The sequence below is a fragment of the Salminus brasiliensis genome, chromosome 21, assembly GCF_030463535.1.
Source record: "Salminus brasiliensis chromosome 21, fSalBra1.hap2, whole genome shotgun sequence".
NCBI classification, from domain to species: Eukaryota; Metazoa; Chordata; class Actinopteri; order Characiformes; family Bryconidae; genus Salminus; species Salminus brasiliensis.
The window spans coordinates 11366396-11384822 of record NC_132898.1 but is presented as its reverse complement, the minus strand read 5'-3'; the positions used below and the strand labels follow the sequence as shown (position 1 = coordinate 11384822).

Sequence of the window (18427 nt, the reverse complement as noted above, 5' to 3'; positions counted from 1 at the left end):
CAAAGAATCTTTATTATATTGTTTATTTCAGTAAGCACCAACACACCCCCAAAAAAAATCAATTGTATTTTTTTTATAAATTAAAATGTGAAAATAAGTACTATTTAAAATCCCTTTGACTTGACCAATCAAATACAACAGAATTGCACAAAGTTAAAGTCCAAAGTTAATTGCATTAACATATTTCATGTCTGTTTAAAAACATCTTTCTGCATTATTAACACAAAGACTGTACAAATTGCATCAGTAAATTAACAAATGAACAGTAACTGGCTTAAGAAATCATTTTGCTGTGAAATACATGCATTTAGTACCTGGTACTGCTATAAAACCGCATTATTGCTGTGACCTTAGATCTTTAGAAAAAGCCCAAAAAGATACTTTAGGAAGTATCACAGGGTCCAAGTCTATGCAGACCTGGAGAATACAAATCCACAAGTGCACTGCTAAAACATCAACATTCGGCAATTATAAATAATATATTTTTCTTGTAATGAAGCAAATGTTACACATTTGGAAATCTTTGTATACACATCTGTAAATTTTCTATGAACCCTTTCTTTCCTTATAAATATAGTCTGTTACAATTCTAATTTAAAGTAAAAGGCACACATGTGTTGGATAATTTCCAAGTAACTTGGCTATAAATTGAATACATTTCAGTCATCTCTACTGATACAAACAATCTGGGTGGAGGTAGTTCTACAGTAGTAACTACTGAAAAGCCTTTTGTGATGTACGACACCAGATTGTTTACATAAACCTGCTGTCTGTATTTAGAGATGTTGTTTACACAAGTGTAAACAATATACATCTACACAATCTTCTGGAAGTAACTAGTTAAGAATGTAAGGTAACTCCACGTCATCTTAACATGTTTTAATATTATGTCACTAAAGCTTTTGAATTATTAGAATTGCAATATGTCACTTTCCAAGTTACTAATAACATTAACTATTTAGTTTCAAAAGCTCTCTTTGGTTAAAAAAATAAGTTAATGGAGTGATGTCCACTCTTCCATTCTTTACCTGGTCATCCCCAAGTAAACCTTTTCCCCAAGTAAAAATTCATATTCTGAATAGAGAAACATGTATTTACAAAACTGACGTTCTCATGACTATTACATCATAATGAATTAATAATATGTATATAGAATATGTATTTAAGATTTCTTTTGCTGATCATGTTTTTTTTCTTTAAGCTTATGCTGCAATGTCTTATTAGAACAATACTGACAGTTAATTCTGCAGTGAGAAACCTCAACATTTTATCAAGAAAGAGGAAACAGCAGAAGGAGGATTTTCCCTGTCATCAGGGTAAACAAATCAGCACCAAAGTGATTAGCCCGTACACTCTTAGATGTTGAACTACAAAATATCTACCCCAAGCAGCAACTCATTTTAATGTGTAATGTACATCTTTGTAAATATTTATAGGACTAGCCTACATTTGACTTTATGTATAGCTGCTGGAGGGCCACAACACTGCAGAGGTTAATTATCTACTTCATTTAACACACCTCTTTCAACCCATCAATGCTTTACACACAAATACTAATAATTTACTGTTGCCACAAAGGCCAAGGTCTATAGAGCACTGCCAAAAATTCTGCAGATTTTGTAAAAGCAAAAAACAAAACAAAATGCAGATGTACATTTATATTGTAACTATAGATTTTCTATGCATGTAAATGGATGTGTGCAGTTAATTGCATTTTTTATCTGCAATTAAACCAATGTTATGTATCATGATGACAAATATGTGATTTTAATATACTAGATTTCACCATCATATACTATAAACAAAAACTGCAACAGTTTTCTGGAAATCTTTTCTAACCTTGCAGCAGTTGCTACAAAAGAATGCATATGTGGAAGGGCATGGATACATACACATACTTCTGAGGTCATGTCTTTACTGCAGCTCCTTGTAAGCATCAATATGAGCACTAGATCTGAAAAATCTAAAATATTCCTTACATATAAGGGAAAAAATGTATGACATTCTACAAAATTGCTCCCTTAGCACACTCAACAAGTTCCAAAGCCAATACATTTTGTGAAGTCAGTGAGAAGTCAAAATAAGAATATCCAAGCTAACATATTTCTGCACACAAAATTCACTAGCAAATGCCCCAAAATGCGTTGCGCAAACCAGCAAACTTGGTCAAGTGTAATAATTATGTAAATGTGAAAGTAGTTGATAACAATTCAGTAACTGCTGCGATATAATATAAAATTCCAGTCAATTAATAGCCTTACTTTAATGCAGTGCCAGGGAAATGATCAGTATTATCTCGCTTGTAGCTATACACATATTTCCACTCCCCAATGACTTGTAATTTAGAGAAGCCAGTGATAGTCACTGAAATATTTAAAGGATAGAAGATATTGACTTTGAATTGTTCATAACTGTGAACAACAAGGTGAAAACGGCACCCCCTTCCCACCCACAATTCTACGTATTTGTGGCCTTCGAGAACACCTCTGCTTTGAAAAAGTATGTCACAAGTCCTCTTCCATATTGAGGCTGCTGCGGCGACTGCTGCTTTTGGATTCCCCTGGAGAGTTTGAGTTGAGCAGCTGGTCAGGGGACAGAGTGCACTCCTCCATAAGCATGTCCCCAAGACTCACATCCGTGTAAAGGCTCGAACCTGCTGGGTCATTAAGCTCAGAGAAGCTGAGATTGCCTAGGTCCAATGGAGTGGCCAGAGCCAGTTTGGGGGAGCCAGAGGGGGGCGGGGACAGAAAAGAGGATGATTGACCCACAACTCCATCCAGGCCAAGGTGTGTGTGAGGGTCCATCAATCTGGCCTGGGGTTGCGACTGCTGCTTAAGAAATGGAGATTCTGCACTGACGCCAGAGGACAGATTGGAGGACAGGCCATGCAGACGCGCCTGCATTTCCAATTCCTGTTAACACACAGTGAATGTTTTTTTTATATATTGTAGTTTCAATATGTTAATTTAGCAATTTGTATAACATTATTATATACAGAATTCCCACCACAAAGCAAAGCAATATACCAGATATTCCATAGAGTTCATGAGGTGGATTTGTCAGTAACTGCTTTTTTACAAAAAATGTGCACGCAAAAGACACTGCAAGATACAAACGACTAGTTAGGATGGCCAAAATATTTGCTAAAATCTACTTAAGAGTCTGAGGAGGTCCTGGAAGAAGGCCAGGTGGACAGGTGAATGAATTTCTATTCGAGCAATGGCAAGTGCAAAGTACTATCTAGCAAACCTGTTTTTGTGGCTTACATATGGTTTGCATCTTGCAGTGCATGTATTTTGTATTTCTATTCACAAAGATGGGCAACACAAACTAGATAAAGATAAGGTATGAATTAGATATATTAATAAAACAAACATCTAAAATGAACTACATTTCTATAAATATGCCAACCTAAAGAAATTATTTAGTTGCTTCTAAAGCTGTTAATGGTGGTGCCTGAAGAATATCAGTAGTGTTCCAGAGCTTTGGCACAAAGTGGCCAAACCACTACCTTTTATTTTCTCTTTATTCTTAATGATCCAGACAGTTTATTTCAGTAAGTCTAGGGTTAAGTTAAGGATTAAGTTAAGTAAGAATACTTGATTAAGTATAAATATTATGTAATATTCACACTTAATCACACATGCAAGCATAATCTTGTAGAGCCTGTTGAAACAAATAAATATTCTGTCTTTTTAAAATCTTTTTGTGTTTAATCGCAACAAACAGTAAAATAGTAATTTCAGTATTGAAATACTGGTACCTCAAAGACCATTAGACCATCGGTTACAAATCCATACTAATCAGCCACAATTCACAGTTTGATCACAATTATATTAGTTGACTGTTTGTTACTTCTATTATGCATATTTCATTTGTTTAAGTAAAATGACTAAAAAATGCAAGTGTGTGACCTGAATGCGCAACAGTAGATTTTGATTGGCGTGTTCCAGTTTCTTCTGCTTCATCTCAATTTCTTTGGCTCTTTGCTGCTCCTTCTGAAGTTTTCTTATATAGTCCACAGATGCCTTCAGAATGGTCCCTTTATTCCAGCGCATCTCCCTGCAACATGCAGAGTGAACACATTCAAGAGCACTACATGTGTACAAGTGATAATGTAAAAGCGAATAAAACAGAAATAATTAAAAACTCACGGGTCACTAGATTTTGGTATGAGTGCTCCCAGTTCCTTAATTCGGTCATTTATATTAAACCGTCTTCTCCTTTCAACTGTGCAAAAGAAATCACAACTAATAAAACAATTGTACAAGTAGTACAAGTATGCACAATATAGCGCTTGGCATTTTTTTATTGTCTTGTTTGCAAATCTAAGCCCTCCAACCAATCAGTGTGAGCAGCGTCAGCATCTTAAATACACAGTTCCAGGGGCATTTCTTTAGGTATATTTATGAATCAAGGGATTTATAAATGTTTTTGTCAAAACAATGCAGTCACTTTTTTGACTAATCATGTCTCATTACTGTTACACCAGAAACTATGTATTGCAAATATGCCGCAATCTAAATGCATTACTATTTTGTTAATTTTGGGCTGCCCACAAAGATATATTACCAGAACATTTTTGGCTAAATGAAATGAACTCACTGAGATTATGGTTGTCTTTTTTCTGTCGCTCCTTCAGCAGGGTCTTGGCCTCCACATCTACAGAAAAAAGAAAGGCTACTGTGATGCATCACATTACAGTACATTTATTGAGTATAGTATAAATACCAGCAAACTAAACAATGCGTCCATCATAAAAAGACAAACATTAGACCAAATATTAACATCCTGCAACCAATAACAATCATTATATAAACTGCATAGCTAATTCATAAAATTGAGCCTTTTTAATTATTTTATTTTTTATCACTATGCAGCAGCATGTAGAGATAAATAATATTAACCAAGAATATCATGCTCATATCTCACTCCCAGGTCTAGCATGGAGAAAAACTGCTCAGAGATGCAAAGCCAGATTTATAAAATTGTTTGCAGCTGCGGTAAAGAAGAACTAGATTTTCTTAAAAAGGCACATTCATATGCAATTCAATTATTAAATATAACAATTCATCACAATACAATAAAATATTGTAATATTTCCCACTTTTACTGAAACTGCTTGTATATCTGGAAGCTGCTCTTGTTTCTGCTTTTGATTGTGGTTGACAATTATTGTTACACTTGACACATTATTTGTTGTTTGTTTACCAAAGCATATTTCTTCTGTTTATTTGTTGGTATGTTTTAGCAAACAGTATTCCGGCTTTAATTCTGATTGGCTGCTACAAGCATCATGTGTACAAATTTAAATGGATGATGCCTTTAAATATATATATTTTTTAATAGTGTAGCAGAAAACCACTATGCTGAGTTAATACTGCTCTAAAAAAAAGTGGTACTGTTGTTCTGTTTTTGCATGCATTTTTATCTCCAACTCGTTCAGAAAACTGAAAAACGATTCATTTTGTATATACATACACTATATGGACAAAAGTGCTGACACACTACTAATTCACTGTATGTCTGCCATTCAGCAACAAGGGTGTTAGCGAGGTCAGGATACTAGATGATCATCCACCACACCTCATCCCCAACTGCCCAGCTTTAGCCCAAAACTATTGGATGGAGCACCAACATTATTTCAAAGAACACAGTCCCACAGCTAAATGCTTTATACCCCTCTAACCCACGCCTGGCATTAAGCACAGTGCCAATACGTACAGTAGGTATCATGTTTTTGCCATACTGCTCATTCTTATTTCACTTATACTTAATGTACCAGTTATGTACCAGTTAATTCTGTTTTGATTTTAGGCAAATCCGCAGGGCATGAGTTGCTAACAGTAACTTGAGGGGTCGCCATGCCAGGACTGGTGTAGACATCCAGAAGGTTGCCTGGTAGCTGGAACAACAGAAACAATTTAAACACTGTAAATAACAAAAATGAGAAGCCACACCCATTTTATGATTTTACTAAAATATTAGCTTTTTAAAGGTAAAAATAACTTACTGTATTTGGCAGCTGTAAGCCAGAGTCTATAAACGACATAATATCATCATTGAAGCTGGATTCAAGGCTAATGATGTCATCAATTACATCATCAATCTAAGGAAAAATAAAAAAGACACATTTATGCTATTGTAGATACAGTGTAGTCTGACAGAAAGCTGTGTTGTTCCAGAAAGTACTGGGATTACAACAACAACAACAATAATTATTGTTATTATCACTTACATGGAAAAACAACATGACCAACAAAATAGACAAAATAGCTTTATGCGAAATTCCAATCTGGATTCAGACCCAATCACAGTACGGACACAGCCGTAGTGAAGATTACAAATGATCTGCTTCTTGCCTCTGATCAAGGCTACATATCTTTATTAGCCCTACTCAACCTTAGTGCAGCCTTTGATACTATAGATAATATTTTCTACTAGAAAGATTAGAGCAAATGGTTGGAAGCTCAGGAACAGCCCTATCGTGGTTCAAATCATATCTCACTGAACTCTATCAGTTTGTAAAGATAAAAGATTTATCTTCAAATTACACAAAAGTAAGACAAGGAGGTTCCATAAGGCTCTATTCTAGGATTGCTATTATTTACATTATACATATTACCAGTGGGCTCAGTTATAAGCAGACATGACATTAATTTCCATTGTTACGCAGATGATATTTGGCTCTATATATCAGCCAAACCTGATGATAAATTTAGATAAAAAAAAATGGAGGACTGTGTAAAAGATATAAAACTCTGGATAACACATAACTTCCTTTTTCTTACCAGTAACAAAACTTAATGTTAGACTTGGCTGATGCTTCCATTATTCCTGGTCTAGCATTATTATATTAGTAGGACACCTTTTATTCATCTTAGGAACATTGCCAAACTAAGAAATTCCTTATCTCTACAGATTGCAAAAAGATAGTACACACTTTTATTACCTCAAGGCTGAATTACTGTAATGAACTTTTGTCAAGTTCAGCAGGAACCTCAATAAATTTCAATTAGTTCAAAATGCTGCAGCCAGGGTTCTTACTAAAACTAGAAAATTTGACCATATCAGTCCAGTTCTATCAGCCCTTCAATTCAATTCCGTATTGACTACAAAGTTCTTCTATTAACTTACAAAGCCCTACATGGCCTCGCTCCTAAATACCTGCAAGATCTTATTACATATTATGAACCATCAAGAATACTTAGATCTCAGGGTGCTGGTTTCTTAGTAGTTCCCAAAATTCAGAAAACCTCAGCAGGAGGAAAAGCCTTTTCTTATAAAGCCCCCAAATCTGGAATAACCTTCCAGATAATGTTCTGGACTCAGACACAGTCTCAATCTTTAAATCTAGACTGAAAACCCATCTGTTTAGTTTGGCTTTTGGTAATTAATGTTTCCCCAAAGTAGTAGGTCCAGGGATTCGCAGACACAAGGAATTGTAGTATACTGAGATGCTGGAGATGTTGTCTTGCTGCTTGCATGCAATCACTCACAAGTGCTTTTCTGGAAGAATGGTCAAAAATTCCCATAAACGCACTACTAAACCATGTAGAAAGCCTTCCCACAAGAGCTGAAGCTGTTATAGCTGCAAAGGGTGACATGATATCATATTAAACCTATATGAAACCTGACATCATATTAAACCCTATGGATTAAGAATGGGATGTCACTCAATTTCATATGCGTGCGAAGCAGGCAAGCGAATACTTTAGGCAATATAGTGTATAGAAAGACAGACAGATAGACAATTTTATTTTAAAGATGTTTGGGGCAAAAGTCCTAGTTCTTAGTTTTTCTTAAATCTTAAAAACTATTAAACGCAGATAAATATATATATATATATATATATATATATATATATATTTTTTTTTTTTTTTTTTTTTTTTTTTTTGTAGAAAAGTCACAGCCGCTGTGCCATTTACAAAACCTAAGAAACACAATTAGAACAAAGTTTCTAACTATCCAAAGACGTGACCAGGCCACAGATAACTACCAACTAAACCAACCACCTGCACGCTGCATTGAGCAAAACAAATGGTAAGGAAATTAGAGTGAAAATGGCAGTCTATTAAGCTTGAGGTATTCCATATTGAGTGTAATGAGTGCACTCACTAAAGCTTGCTCAGCATATTTGGCCTTGTTGATCGAGAATAACAAAAACAATCCTAGAACATGTTTTAGTGTGATTTCTAAGCATAAGAAAAATTAGGCAGATACCGAACCCCAGATTCCTGCTATTTCTACCTGCACCTCTAATTACAGACCTATTCCTAACCTAACACTTAAATCTAAAATCTTAGAAAAAGATGTGGCCCAACAACTCATAAAACTCAAGAACCACATGTATGAAAAATTCAGATCTAGACTAAGACTCTATGATAGCACTGAGACAGCCCTAGTGAAGATAACAAATGATCCTCTTGCCTCTGATCAAAGCTACGCATCCTCATTAGTACTACTCAACCTCAGTGCAGCTTTACAGCTGATACAACAGACCACACTATCCTCCTAAAAAAAATGGAGTTGGAATTACTGGTACAGCCCCATAGTGGTTCAAATCATATTTAACCCTTTAAAGCCGGCCAATTCCAATTTTGAAACAATAATTTTGATGGTTTAAAGCCTTATATCTCCACCTTTCCAATCACTGATTGTAAATCTGAAAACTGCTCCAGGCAGCTGACAACCCAGAAGAAAGTTTTCCCATTTGGCCCGCCCACACATGGAGAGCAGCAGAGAGAGTGGCCCACCATAACACACAGAGAGAAATCCTGTCAGTCAGATGAGGTATGGCCAGTTTATTAGTGTTATTACTTCTAATTTCTACTCAAAAACTTGGCTTTAATGGTATTATTATTAGTGCTAACGCATTGGCAAAGCTGAGATGATTTTGAGAGACGTGTTCTAAGTTTAGTCAGTCAGGTGCACAACTCTCCTTTCTGAATCGACTGTAATGTTTCTTTATGTCCATTTATATGGAAATAAACACGTGTGGAGAGTTTCATTAGTTTTTTTAGTCTTGTTTGTTTAATAGTTTGTAAAGTATGCAGCAGTTTTACACAAATAAGTGAATAAACCAAAGCTAAGCTAAGCTAGCTCTACCGGAGCTGTTGGGTTGGAACAAGCTGCTCAACAAACTCCAAAGTAAGATAATATGAATGTAAGTAAAATTATATGTATGTAATTATATGTAATTAATTAGTAATTAGTAGCTAACTTGTTTTACAACAATACCGAAAATCTGCTTAGAAATCACCTTAGCTTCGGTCATAATAGCATTGTTTTTAGCATTACAATGAAGTGACTGGCTAAAGTAAGTTAGCTGAGGCAGAATGAATAAAGGCGAATAACATTCCAGTCTGGGAAACCCATAGTGCATATGTATATACATACATATATGTAGTTTTATTTTGTTTCAGGACTGGCAGGGTTCCAGTGGAGCATCAGGTTATGGGTTTAGTTTAGAAGGCTAGACAGCCAGACAAACTTTAGGAAAGTTTGCAGACATTGCAGTTGATGCAATTTTGCCATTTCAGCCTTCAGTAGCTCCAAACATTTTACGTCACATTCCTCAGATGGAGCAATTGCTGGTTTTGCTACAAAAAAATAGATTGCATGCATGGCTCCGGAGTGCCAAGGCAGAACATGTTTAGTTGGCAATCAAAACTGTTTTCAGTCTTGGCATTCTAGCGAAGGAGATGAGTTTCACAGTTAGACCTACATAGGGCTCCTATCTTCTACCGTCAACTCTTCTCATTCTTCCTCAACCCCTGTGTTCTCTGTTTCTCTTTACAGGTCAAAGTTCAGTGTGCATTGTTCATTGGAAGGAGGTCATTTGGGGTAACTATATACTGTGCATTGTCTGTTAAATATTTTGTAGTGAATTTCTGGCAAACAGCTTAGATGAGATTTGATATCCTGTTGCCTCAAAACTTTTTATTAAATTGTTTAATGATTATCCTGAACAAATAACTGCTTTTTCTTGTAATGTTGAACTGAATCATTTGGGAGTTTGTTTTATGAAGTGATGCATTGTTCATTGTTCTTTGATAGTGCTGAACTATTTTGTAGTTATTTGCAAGAAAATATATAGCTTGAATGATTTTATGTAATGATACTATGTCTAATGTGTTATTTTGAAATTATTTATAGAATTAGAAGTGTATATAATTCTAATACATGCACATTTAACTGCATGTAAATATGGATGTTGACAATGTAGTAATAACTAAAAAAGTACACTTTCATTGGTTTATAGTGTGTGCTGACATTGGTAAAGAGTGAGGTAAAAAATGAGCTACACAAACATTCTAAATTGCTAAATGACACCTTCTCATAAATTGACTATAACTTTTGAATAAAATATTCAAAATTATTTTCTTGACAATTGGCGCACAAAATGGCAAATATTTCATAAACTTTATATATTTCTCTATATTGTACAGAAATGTTTATTAATGAAATAAAAGCGGATTATTATGGAAATAATGGTGTGTGAATATAGTCTATGCTATGCACTGTATTTACACAATAAAGTTTGCCTATTCTACATAGTGTTCAAAAATGGAATGTTCCACACAGGCAGGAAAGGGTTAACTGAACACTATTAGTTCATAAAGGTGAAGGATTTATCTTCAAATTATGCAAAAATTAAATTTGGAATTCCACAAGAATCAAACAGTGACAAAACATCATTTTTCTTTTGGATCCAAAAGCAGAAAAAAATACATAAAATATTAGACTTAATGTGAAATTTGGCTAGTTTCTTTGTTATTCCTAGTTCAGCAGTTAAAAATCTTGGCGTCAGAGTTGATTCAGATCTCTCATTTGACCAACATGTAGTTAATAGAACTACAGTAGCATTTCTACATCTTCGTAACATTGACAAGCTAAGAAATGCCTTACCAAAATGCAGAACAATTTGTACATGCTGTAATTATCTCAAAGCTAAACTATTGCAACACGCTATTGTCATGATGTTCCAGCAGTATCCCCCAACAAGTTTAAAATGCTGCAGCCAAGGTTCTTACAGACAAGGGTGCCAAAACTTTTGCTCAAAAGATGTTTGGGGCTAAAGTTTATCCAAATATGTTTGGCTAATAGAGCTGTGTCTACAACCTTTTAGCTAACATGTAGGGAACAGACAAATAGACAGAGATGTGTAGAGGGACAGACAGACAGAGTTCTGGAGAATTTACTAATACAGTTATATTGGATCTAAAATTATTATGCCATCAAGTTCAGTTAAAAAAAAAAAACAAAAACAAAAAAAAACAACCACATCAAAATCACTGATCCAGTAAAATCACAGAAGAGCCCCCGTGAAAAAAAGAATTACCCCAGCACCAATGTATAGACCTAAACATGCAAATTTTCTAATAGTAAAGATCTCCTGTTCGGTGGTGGTGTGTTATTTTTCATAACATTCTAAAACAACTGACAGCATTAGAATGTTGGGGTTTGTCCTAGAATGTTCGGTGGATGTGCTCTGCCTTATGGGAAAACTGCCTTTGCTTTTCTTTAACCCTCTGGAGTCGAAAGGTATTTTCTAAATTTTTGCATATCCTCTAAAATTCTCCTTTACAGGCACTTAACATATAATACCCATGTTTTATACCAGAAATGTTCAGAACAATCTCAGCACTCTCTCAATCTCAGACCCTATGTGACCTAGAACACTGTGTGAAAAGATACTCACACAGAAAATAACCTGAAAAATTGAAATCCGATTTTAAAATTCTTCATATTTCTCATTCCATCTATATAGCCTCATAACTCTGAAACGTGTTCATAGACTTCAGAGGGTTAATATCTTTAAAAGTATGAAAGATAGAAAACAGAAAAGTCATAGTCCCATGCCATTTACAATATCTATGCAATGGTGTTTGAACGTTTGAAGTTTCTGTGTTAAGCGTTTTTGGAATTATTGGTTCTGGAATAATAATAATAACTACAATTGCATTTCCTGAAGGAACTACAACAATGCTTGAAATGTGGCAAGTACTTGTTAATGGGTGTGCTAGTTGGTAGCTATGGTGTTGCTAAGATGTTGCTATGGTGTCCCAGGTGGTTGCTATGGTGCTATGGCAATTCCACCTTAATTCATTATGAATAATATATAGCCAACCAACACAGCGTGATTATCTACAAACGGTGTTTGAACCGTGTCTGTGCGTTAAGCAGTTTGGGCTGTATCAATTACACAAATGTGTGGAAGAAACAAGAACAATTATAACTAGAATTGCATTCTAGTTATAATTCAGACCACCACTGCCATGACTACATTAAGTTATACTACAGTATAGATGGTTTGGTAACTTTTATTAAGAATTTATAAATAGTTCTGACCAGAGGAGGATGGGTCCCCCTTGTGAGTACTTGTTAAGGGGTGTGTTAGGTGGTTGCTCTTGTGTCCCAGGTGGTTGCTATGGTGTTTTAGGTTGCTGCTATGGTCTTAAAGGTGGTTTCTATGGAGTTGCTTGGTGGTTGCTATGGTGTCCCAGGTTAGGTCTGTCAAGTGGTTGCTAGGTGGTTGCTATGGCATCCTATGAGGTTGCTATGGTGCCGAGTAATCTTGAGTAAAACAGTAAAGCACTTTTGTAAGTCACTCTGGATAAAAGTGTCTGCTAAATGCCGTAAATGTAAATGCTGCTACGCAGTTGCTGAGGTGTCCCAGGTGATTGCTATAGGGTTGCTAGGTGGTTGCTATGGTGCTGCTAGGCAGTTCATATGTTTCACAGATGGTTGCTTGGAGGTTGCTAGGTGGTTGTTATGGTGTCCCAACTTAATTTTAGTGAGGCAGCCCAAAAAACGATTAATCAAGTATCTAGTACTCATGCATATCAAAATCTCTTACCTCCTCTTTGTTGGAGCCGAGGTTAAGCATGGCCATTGGACTGTTGGGGGCGCTGCTAGCAGATGGTGTCATTTCAGGGGCGGAGCTAGACTGGGGTAGTGGAGAGACAGACAGTGTCTGAGATGCTACTTTCGTGCCCAGTGTTGTGGACAGGTATTGCTTCACCTGCTGCCGCTGAGCCTGCTGGATATGGTACTTGGTCGGGTTCTCCAAATGAGTCTGCACCTATGGTAAATATAAATAAAAATGGGGAGTTTATTTTAAACAATGTTAAGTAGAGGTATAACTATACACCAAAATCCCAAACTGATTAAACATGATATGGGTTGTTAATGCAATACAGTAAAAAAAAAAGTAATGCCTAAATATGAATATTATGCCTGGTATCTATATGTTAATGTTTACACTACGCTTACACCAAATATGTATGCACATGGCACCATCTGCCATATAACAAAAAAAACCTGACAATGTAAAACAACTCCCAGAGTGTAAAAATGATAAAAATGATGAGTAAAAAACTCCTGCACAGTTTACTCTGAAATGTTGCATAAACATGTCATGCTTACTGTGTTTTCAACAAAAAAATCTTTAAATACTATGAAGAGGCATAGTGATGATATAGTTCTAAATTTTAATGCACTGTTTTAATCAAAACTGTTATACCCATTAAAGCTATATTCAGACACACCAAACAGGGAATTATGTGCAATGAAGTATCAAGCAGACTGATGAACCGAGCATGGCAAAAGTTCTTTCAAGTGTTCACTTAACCCCTTAATGTTTATTATCCATTTATTAATATGGCTGCAAATCTTTGACTTCATAATGATTTCATTTAATTAATATTCTTTAGAAAACAACTAATATTCACCACAATAACATACACTTTAGACTCCAGTTCTCAGACTAGGTACTGTCTGGGGTTAAATGGATGCTTGAATGAATGAATTCACCTAATTAAGTAAACATGTGCAAAGAAAACCTGGCAGATGTTTCTGCAGCCAAACCTGTCCACCCCTATACATGTGAACTGACCTTTAGCACCTCCACAGGAACTTGTGCAGGTGGAGACCGGGTGACTGAGGGCGGGACAGTGACAGAGATGGCAGGGGTGGAGTCAGGAGGGCGGAGCTGAGCCGCCTGCTGCTGAGCTTCACGCCGCTCCTGTTCCTGGGCCTGCTCCCGCATGAGCTGCTGCCGCAGCAACACACGTGATGTCATCGCTCCACACACCTTCAGCAACAATATCAGCAAAATATGTGCTAAAGACACAAAATTACAAAATATTATCATGATTAATAACATCACAATGTGCTTTTGTGTATGTATTATGGGTATTGTCTGTTTTACAACACTGAACAACTGCATGGATCATAAGACTTAGTCAGCCTGTAAACATCAACCAGTGTATAGAAACCCAAACAACAAACACATTTCTTAAAATTATTTCAAAATAATGGAGATAAACCTTTACCAGTGCCACATAATTAGTTGACTAATGTGCCACACTGAGAATTAAAAAGTAATTATTTCATGGACTTTTCATTTGATCATACTAGTGCTGGATGGTGTAACCAATAATGTTGGTATTTCTTTAAGATTCTGCTGGTTGTAACATTTGCATTACTGGGGTTTAAGCCAACATTTGTGGCTTATTTTATTGCTAAGAGAGGCAATAGAGAGCACAGATACCGGGAAGCTTACTGACACCCTACTTGTTCAATTTTAGAACTTAGAACCTTTATGTTTGCATACTTTGCATGTTTAAACAACCAGTGATAGTTATTCCCATTAAATAAATAGCTAAATAGTTAATACGTTGAATGTGAAATTGCTGCATTTTTTACTGCTCTGAAATGTGAAATGAATGTGAACAATTAAAAAGTGGTCAAGGTTTTTTAATAGCTTGAAGCTTATTATATTTTTATATTATAAAATTATATAACCTTATATATATTATATAACCTTTTAAAAGTGGATCACTCATTTACCAATTTTGTTACATTACAACATGTAATGAAATGTTTAGTAAACTGAATTGTACATGATGCATCTGCATAAAATAGCCTAAGTTGGTGAAGTGAAATGAGAAAACTAAGAAGGTAGTTGTTTACACCAGAACTTTTTAGAGGCTTCATAGCAAAGGGAGTGAATACATAATTTTGTGTAAGACTGATAAGCCACTGAGAAAAACGCTATGTCCGGCACAAAAAAAAGTTTTTTTCTTGAAACATGGTGGTGGCAGCATCATGCTGTGGGTTTTTTTAAGCAGCACTTCTAAAAGACCCAGTATGCTTTGAGTCATTGTTTTTTTGGAAGGTGAAACTCATAGTCATAGTCTCAAGTCACTGACAGACTGAAACAGGTTTTGATCAAGAATATCCTTGCATTAAGCACCATGCATTTTCCCCTTAACCCAGTCCCGATCCCCACAGCATGATGCTGCCACCACTGTGAAGATGGTGTTCTTGGAGAGCTGTTTCCTTGGTGGACAAGGAAAATACATAGATTTCCTCCATACATTTTGGAAATCTCCCATATGCCTTTTGGCAACCTCAGAATGAGCCTTCCTATTTTTATCCAAGTGAAGGCTTTTTTTTTTTTTTCTGGCCACTCTTCCACCCTTACTCCAGCCTCTGCTTAGGAACTCCGCAGCTCCTTCCGGATTACATCGTCTTTGTGCTGCCTTTTTTGGTGGACGAACCTCTCTTGGCAGGTTTGTTGTGGTATTATGTTCTTTTCATTTGATGATAATATATTTGATATATGATAGATTTGGATATTGTTTTAATAACCCAACCTTGACTTGTTTGGAGATCTCTTTGGTCTTGATGGTGTTGTTTAGTTCGTGGTACTTCTTGCTTAATGGTGTTGCAGCATACATATGCACATCCTATTTTATTTCTAAAATGTATTTATTTTTTACACACACACACACTATATATATATATATATATGCACAAAAAGGTCTTAAGTTGGTAAAGTGAATTTTTTTTATTTTTATCATCTTTATTTTATCTGATCTTATTTCACTTCCCCAACTTAAGACTATTTTGTGTAGCTGTATCACATACAGTTTGGATACAACAGGTTGTAATGTAACAAAATGGGTAAAAAGGCAAAAATAAAAGGGGGGAGGGGGGGTGAATACTTTTTGAAGGCACTGTAAGTTCCTAAATTAGATGTAATAAAAGCATGGGTGAGGGTCTCAGTGACAGTGTGGGAAAGAACATTGCCTTGCAATATTGTTGAGATGGGAAACAAGCTGTTTTAAGTTTTTAATGTGACCATCAAATGACAATGTGGCTTCCACAGTAACGCTACAAGTAATGCTACAGAGTAATTCTCATTGATTTTGTATCATCACTTTACATTTCAAGAAATTGGAATTTAAGTGTAGACTTTAAGTTTTGATAAAGTTTTTAACGACACACGAAACACCATTTTGATACAGTTTCTTTCTCTATGCTCCATTTAAAGTGGGTTTTATCTGTCTAAAGAACATTTGCATGTCCCAATAGAAAATTTCACTGCTCACATTTGGCCTCATTCACTTACATCAACATCTCCTCGGACAACATATTGAGTGCTCCCATGAACACCAACCAAATGCAAATTCCCCACAAAAAGGTAATATGGCTGTCAACACATGGGACGCACACCTGTACACCTAATTACAGAGCAAATAGAGCAAATTACTAAGCAAAAGCAAAACTGCCTTTCAGGCTACAAAACTACTGAATCAGTGTTTACTTGAGGCAAGATAAAACCGTGGCATGCAAACGCACCAAGACCGTGATTTAACACGGTCTATAATAAAACACTCAACAGGGACTCCGTTTTGACAACAGTAGATAGCTAGCTATCGCTACGTAGATACTGACTTAATCTTGTAGGTATCAATAATACACATAGGTGCAGTGATTAAAGCCAGCATCTACACTATACATAACCTTTATCTGAACCATTCATTAATGCATTAAATGTGATTCTAGTAACGGGTTACATAACAGCAAGTGAAGCCTTCAAGAAAAGAAGTATTAACAATGTAACGTTTCACAATTGTGCGTGTTTATTAAATACCATAGTCATACTGATTAGTATATGCTAATCGAAGTGACGGGCCCAGTAAGAGTTCTAATGAAACAAACTAAAAGCTGATCTTTGTCTCAAACCAGTTATGGGCCAACTGTACAAACCCATTTTAAACAAACAACAAGAAATACAGCAAAAACAGCTAGCTACGCCAGAAGCAAGGCCGTTTACCTAACAAGCACCAACATGCTAATTTGCAATAGTTGACCTTTTGGATTTCCATACGGTTAACATTACATGTTTGTATGACACCTGTCATATTTCGCACTATATAATTTATAACTTTGCGTTAACAACACTTGCTGAAACTTGAATAATCCGCATGAACGCTAAAATAATCTGAATTGCAGCTTGCCTGCTATGGCAGCTAGCTAGCTAGCTGCTAACGTTCCGTAGGTAGTGTCAAGTTTGTCTGTCGCAACACCAACGCTCACTAATCTTATACAGAATTAAAGACAACTCGCAATTGTTGTTAGTTACATTACCCTGCTAGTTTATGATCGGACCTGGGACACTTAGCTATCGGTTCAGGCTCGGCAGCTTCTTACCTATTTGCAGAAGAGTCGCACTTCAGGCAGCAGGGTTAGCGCTAGCATTAGCCTCTGTCCTTGCCATTAGTTTCCTTGTTTTGACTAAAAGAAGACGCGGTTCAGTTTGGCGACAAAACCCTGCTTCCAACAAAGATTTCACTTGGATACCAGTTTTAATCTAGATGAATCGTTATATGTACGCAGTTTCATGTACTGAAGTGCAGTTTTGGTGAATTTGTACTGTAGCTATATTAATTTAACTCGTTGCGTGTCTGTAAGGAACCTTTTTGCAATTCCCTTTTTAGGTTTAACGTTCATTCTTGGCTGTTGGTTCATCTAGTTTGTTCTGTTGTTGCTGAAAACTCTTACAATTTTATCTTATCCCAAAGAAATACGTCCACAAATCTCATTTTAGGACGATGTTTTTATGGAGATTCGTGCTTTTTACATGCTTCTTTCTAAATTCAAATTGTGCTACTAAATATATATTTCGAATTGAATTATTAATATTTTAAAGTAAACATGGAGAATTTGTAGGCACCTTTACCCAAATCAGAGGAAAGTGCATTATAAATGGAAGCACAAAAAAGATGCCCAACTGGGGGAGACAAAGTATTACACACTGGCTACCGGGGTGTAATATATATATATTCACCTATATTATTTTAAGCACCCTCTTGGTGCCGGTGATATAGTAATTTTGAAGCACAATACAACTAATACAGCTAAGATACAGACTTAACATTGTTCACACAGCCACTAAAATATGTACACATCGTTGATGCAATCCATTATAGCAGGTAGCATCTTAAAAACTGAAAGTATTTTAGCGCTACACGCTACAGTATCTGGCCAACATTTGGGCAGTTAGTATGTTTCCAGCACTTAGAAGTATTCAGCATTTGTTACCGAAACATGAATAGAGAAAGAAAACCAT

The 18427-nt window shown here is 35.9% G+C and overlaps 1 protein-coding gene across 1 annotated transcript; it reads right to left on the bottom strand.

The window, feature by feature from the left end:
• tfe3b (transcription factor binding to IGHM enhancer 3b) lies at positions 1–18382 on the bottom strand. The gene is made up of 9 exons (XM_072666464.1): positions 17509–18382; positions 13901–14127; positions 12863–13087; positions 6014–6109; positions 5794–5905; positions 4606–4662; positions 4155–4230; positions 3915–4062; positions 1–2912 (listed from the first exon to the last, which is right to left on the bottom strand). The coding sequence occupies exons 2-9, from the start codon at positions 14084–14086 to the stop codon at positions 2505–2507; spliced, it is 1308 nt and encodes a 435-aa protein (XP_072522565.1). The 5' UTR covers positions 14087–14127; positions 17509–18382; the 3' UTR covers positions 1–2504.
• Positions 18383–18427: the final 45 nt, after the last annotated feature.

Excerpts from the sequence above, each read along its gene's own strand:
- tfe3b (XM_072666464.1), bottom strand. The coding sequence starts at position 14,086 with ATGACATCACGTGTGTTGCTGCGGCAGCAGCTCATGCGGGAGCAGGCC. Across the intron at positions 4,231-4,605 it reads AAAAGACAACCATAATCTCA|TTGAAAGGAGAAGACGGTTT; the intron begins GTGAGTTCATTT and ends TCTTTTGCACAG. Across the intron at positions 4,063-4,154 it reads ATACCAAAATCTAGTGACCC|GGAGATGCGCTGGAATAAAG; the intron begins GTGAGTTTTTAA and ends TGCATGTTGCAG.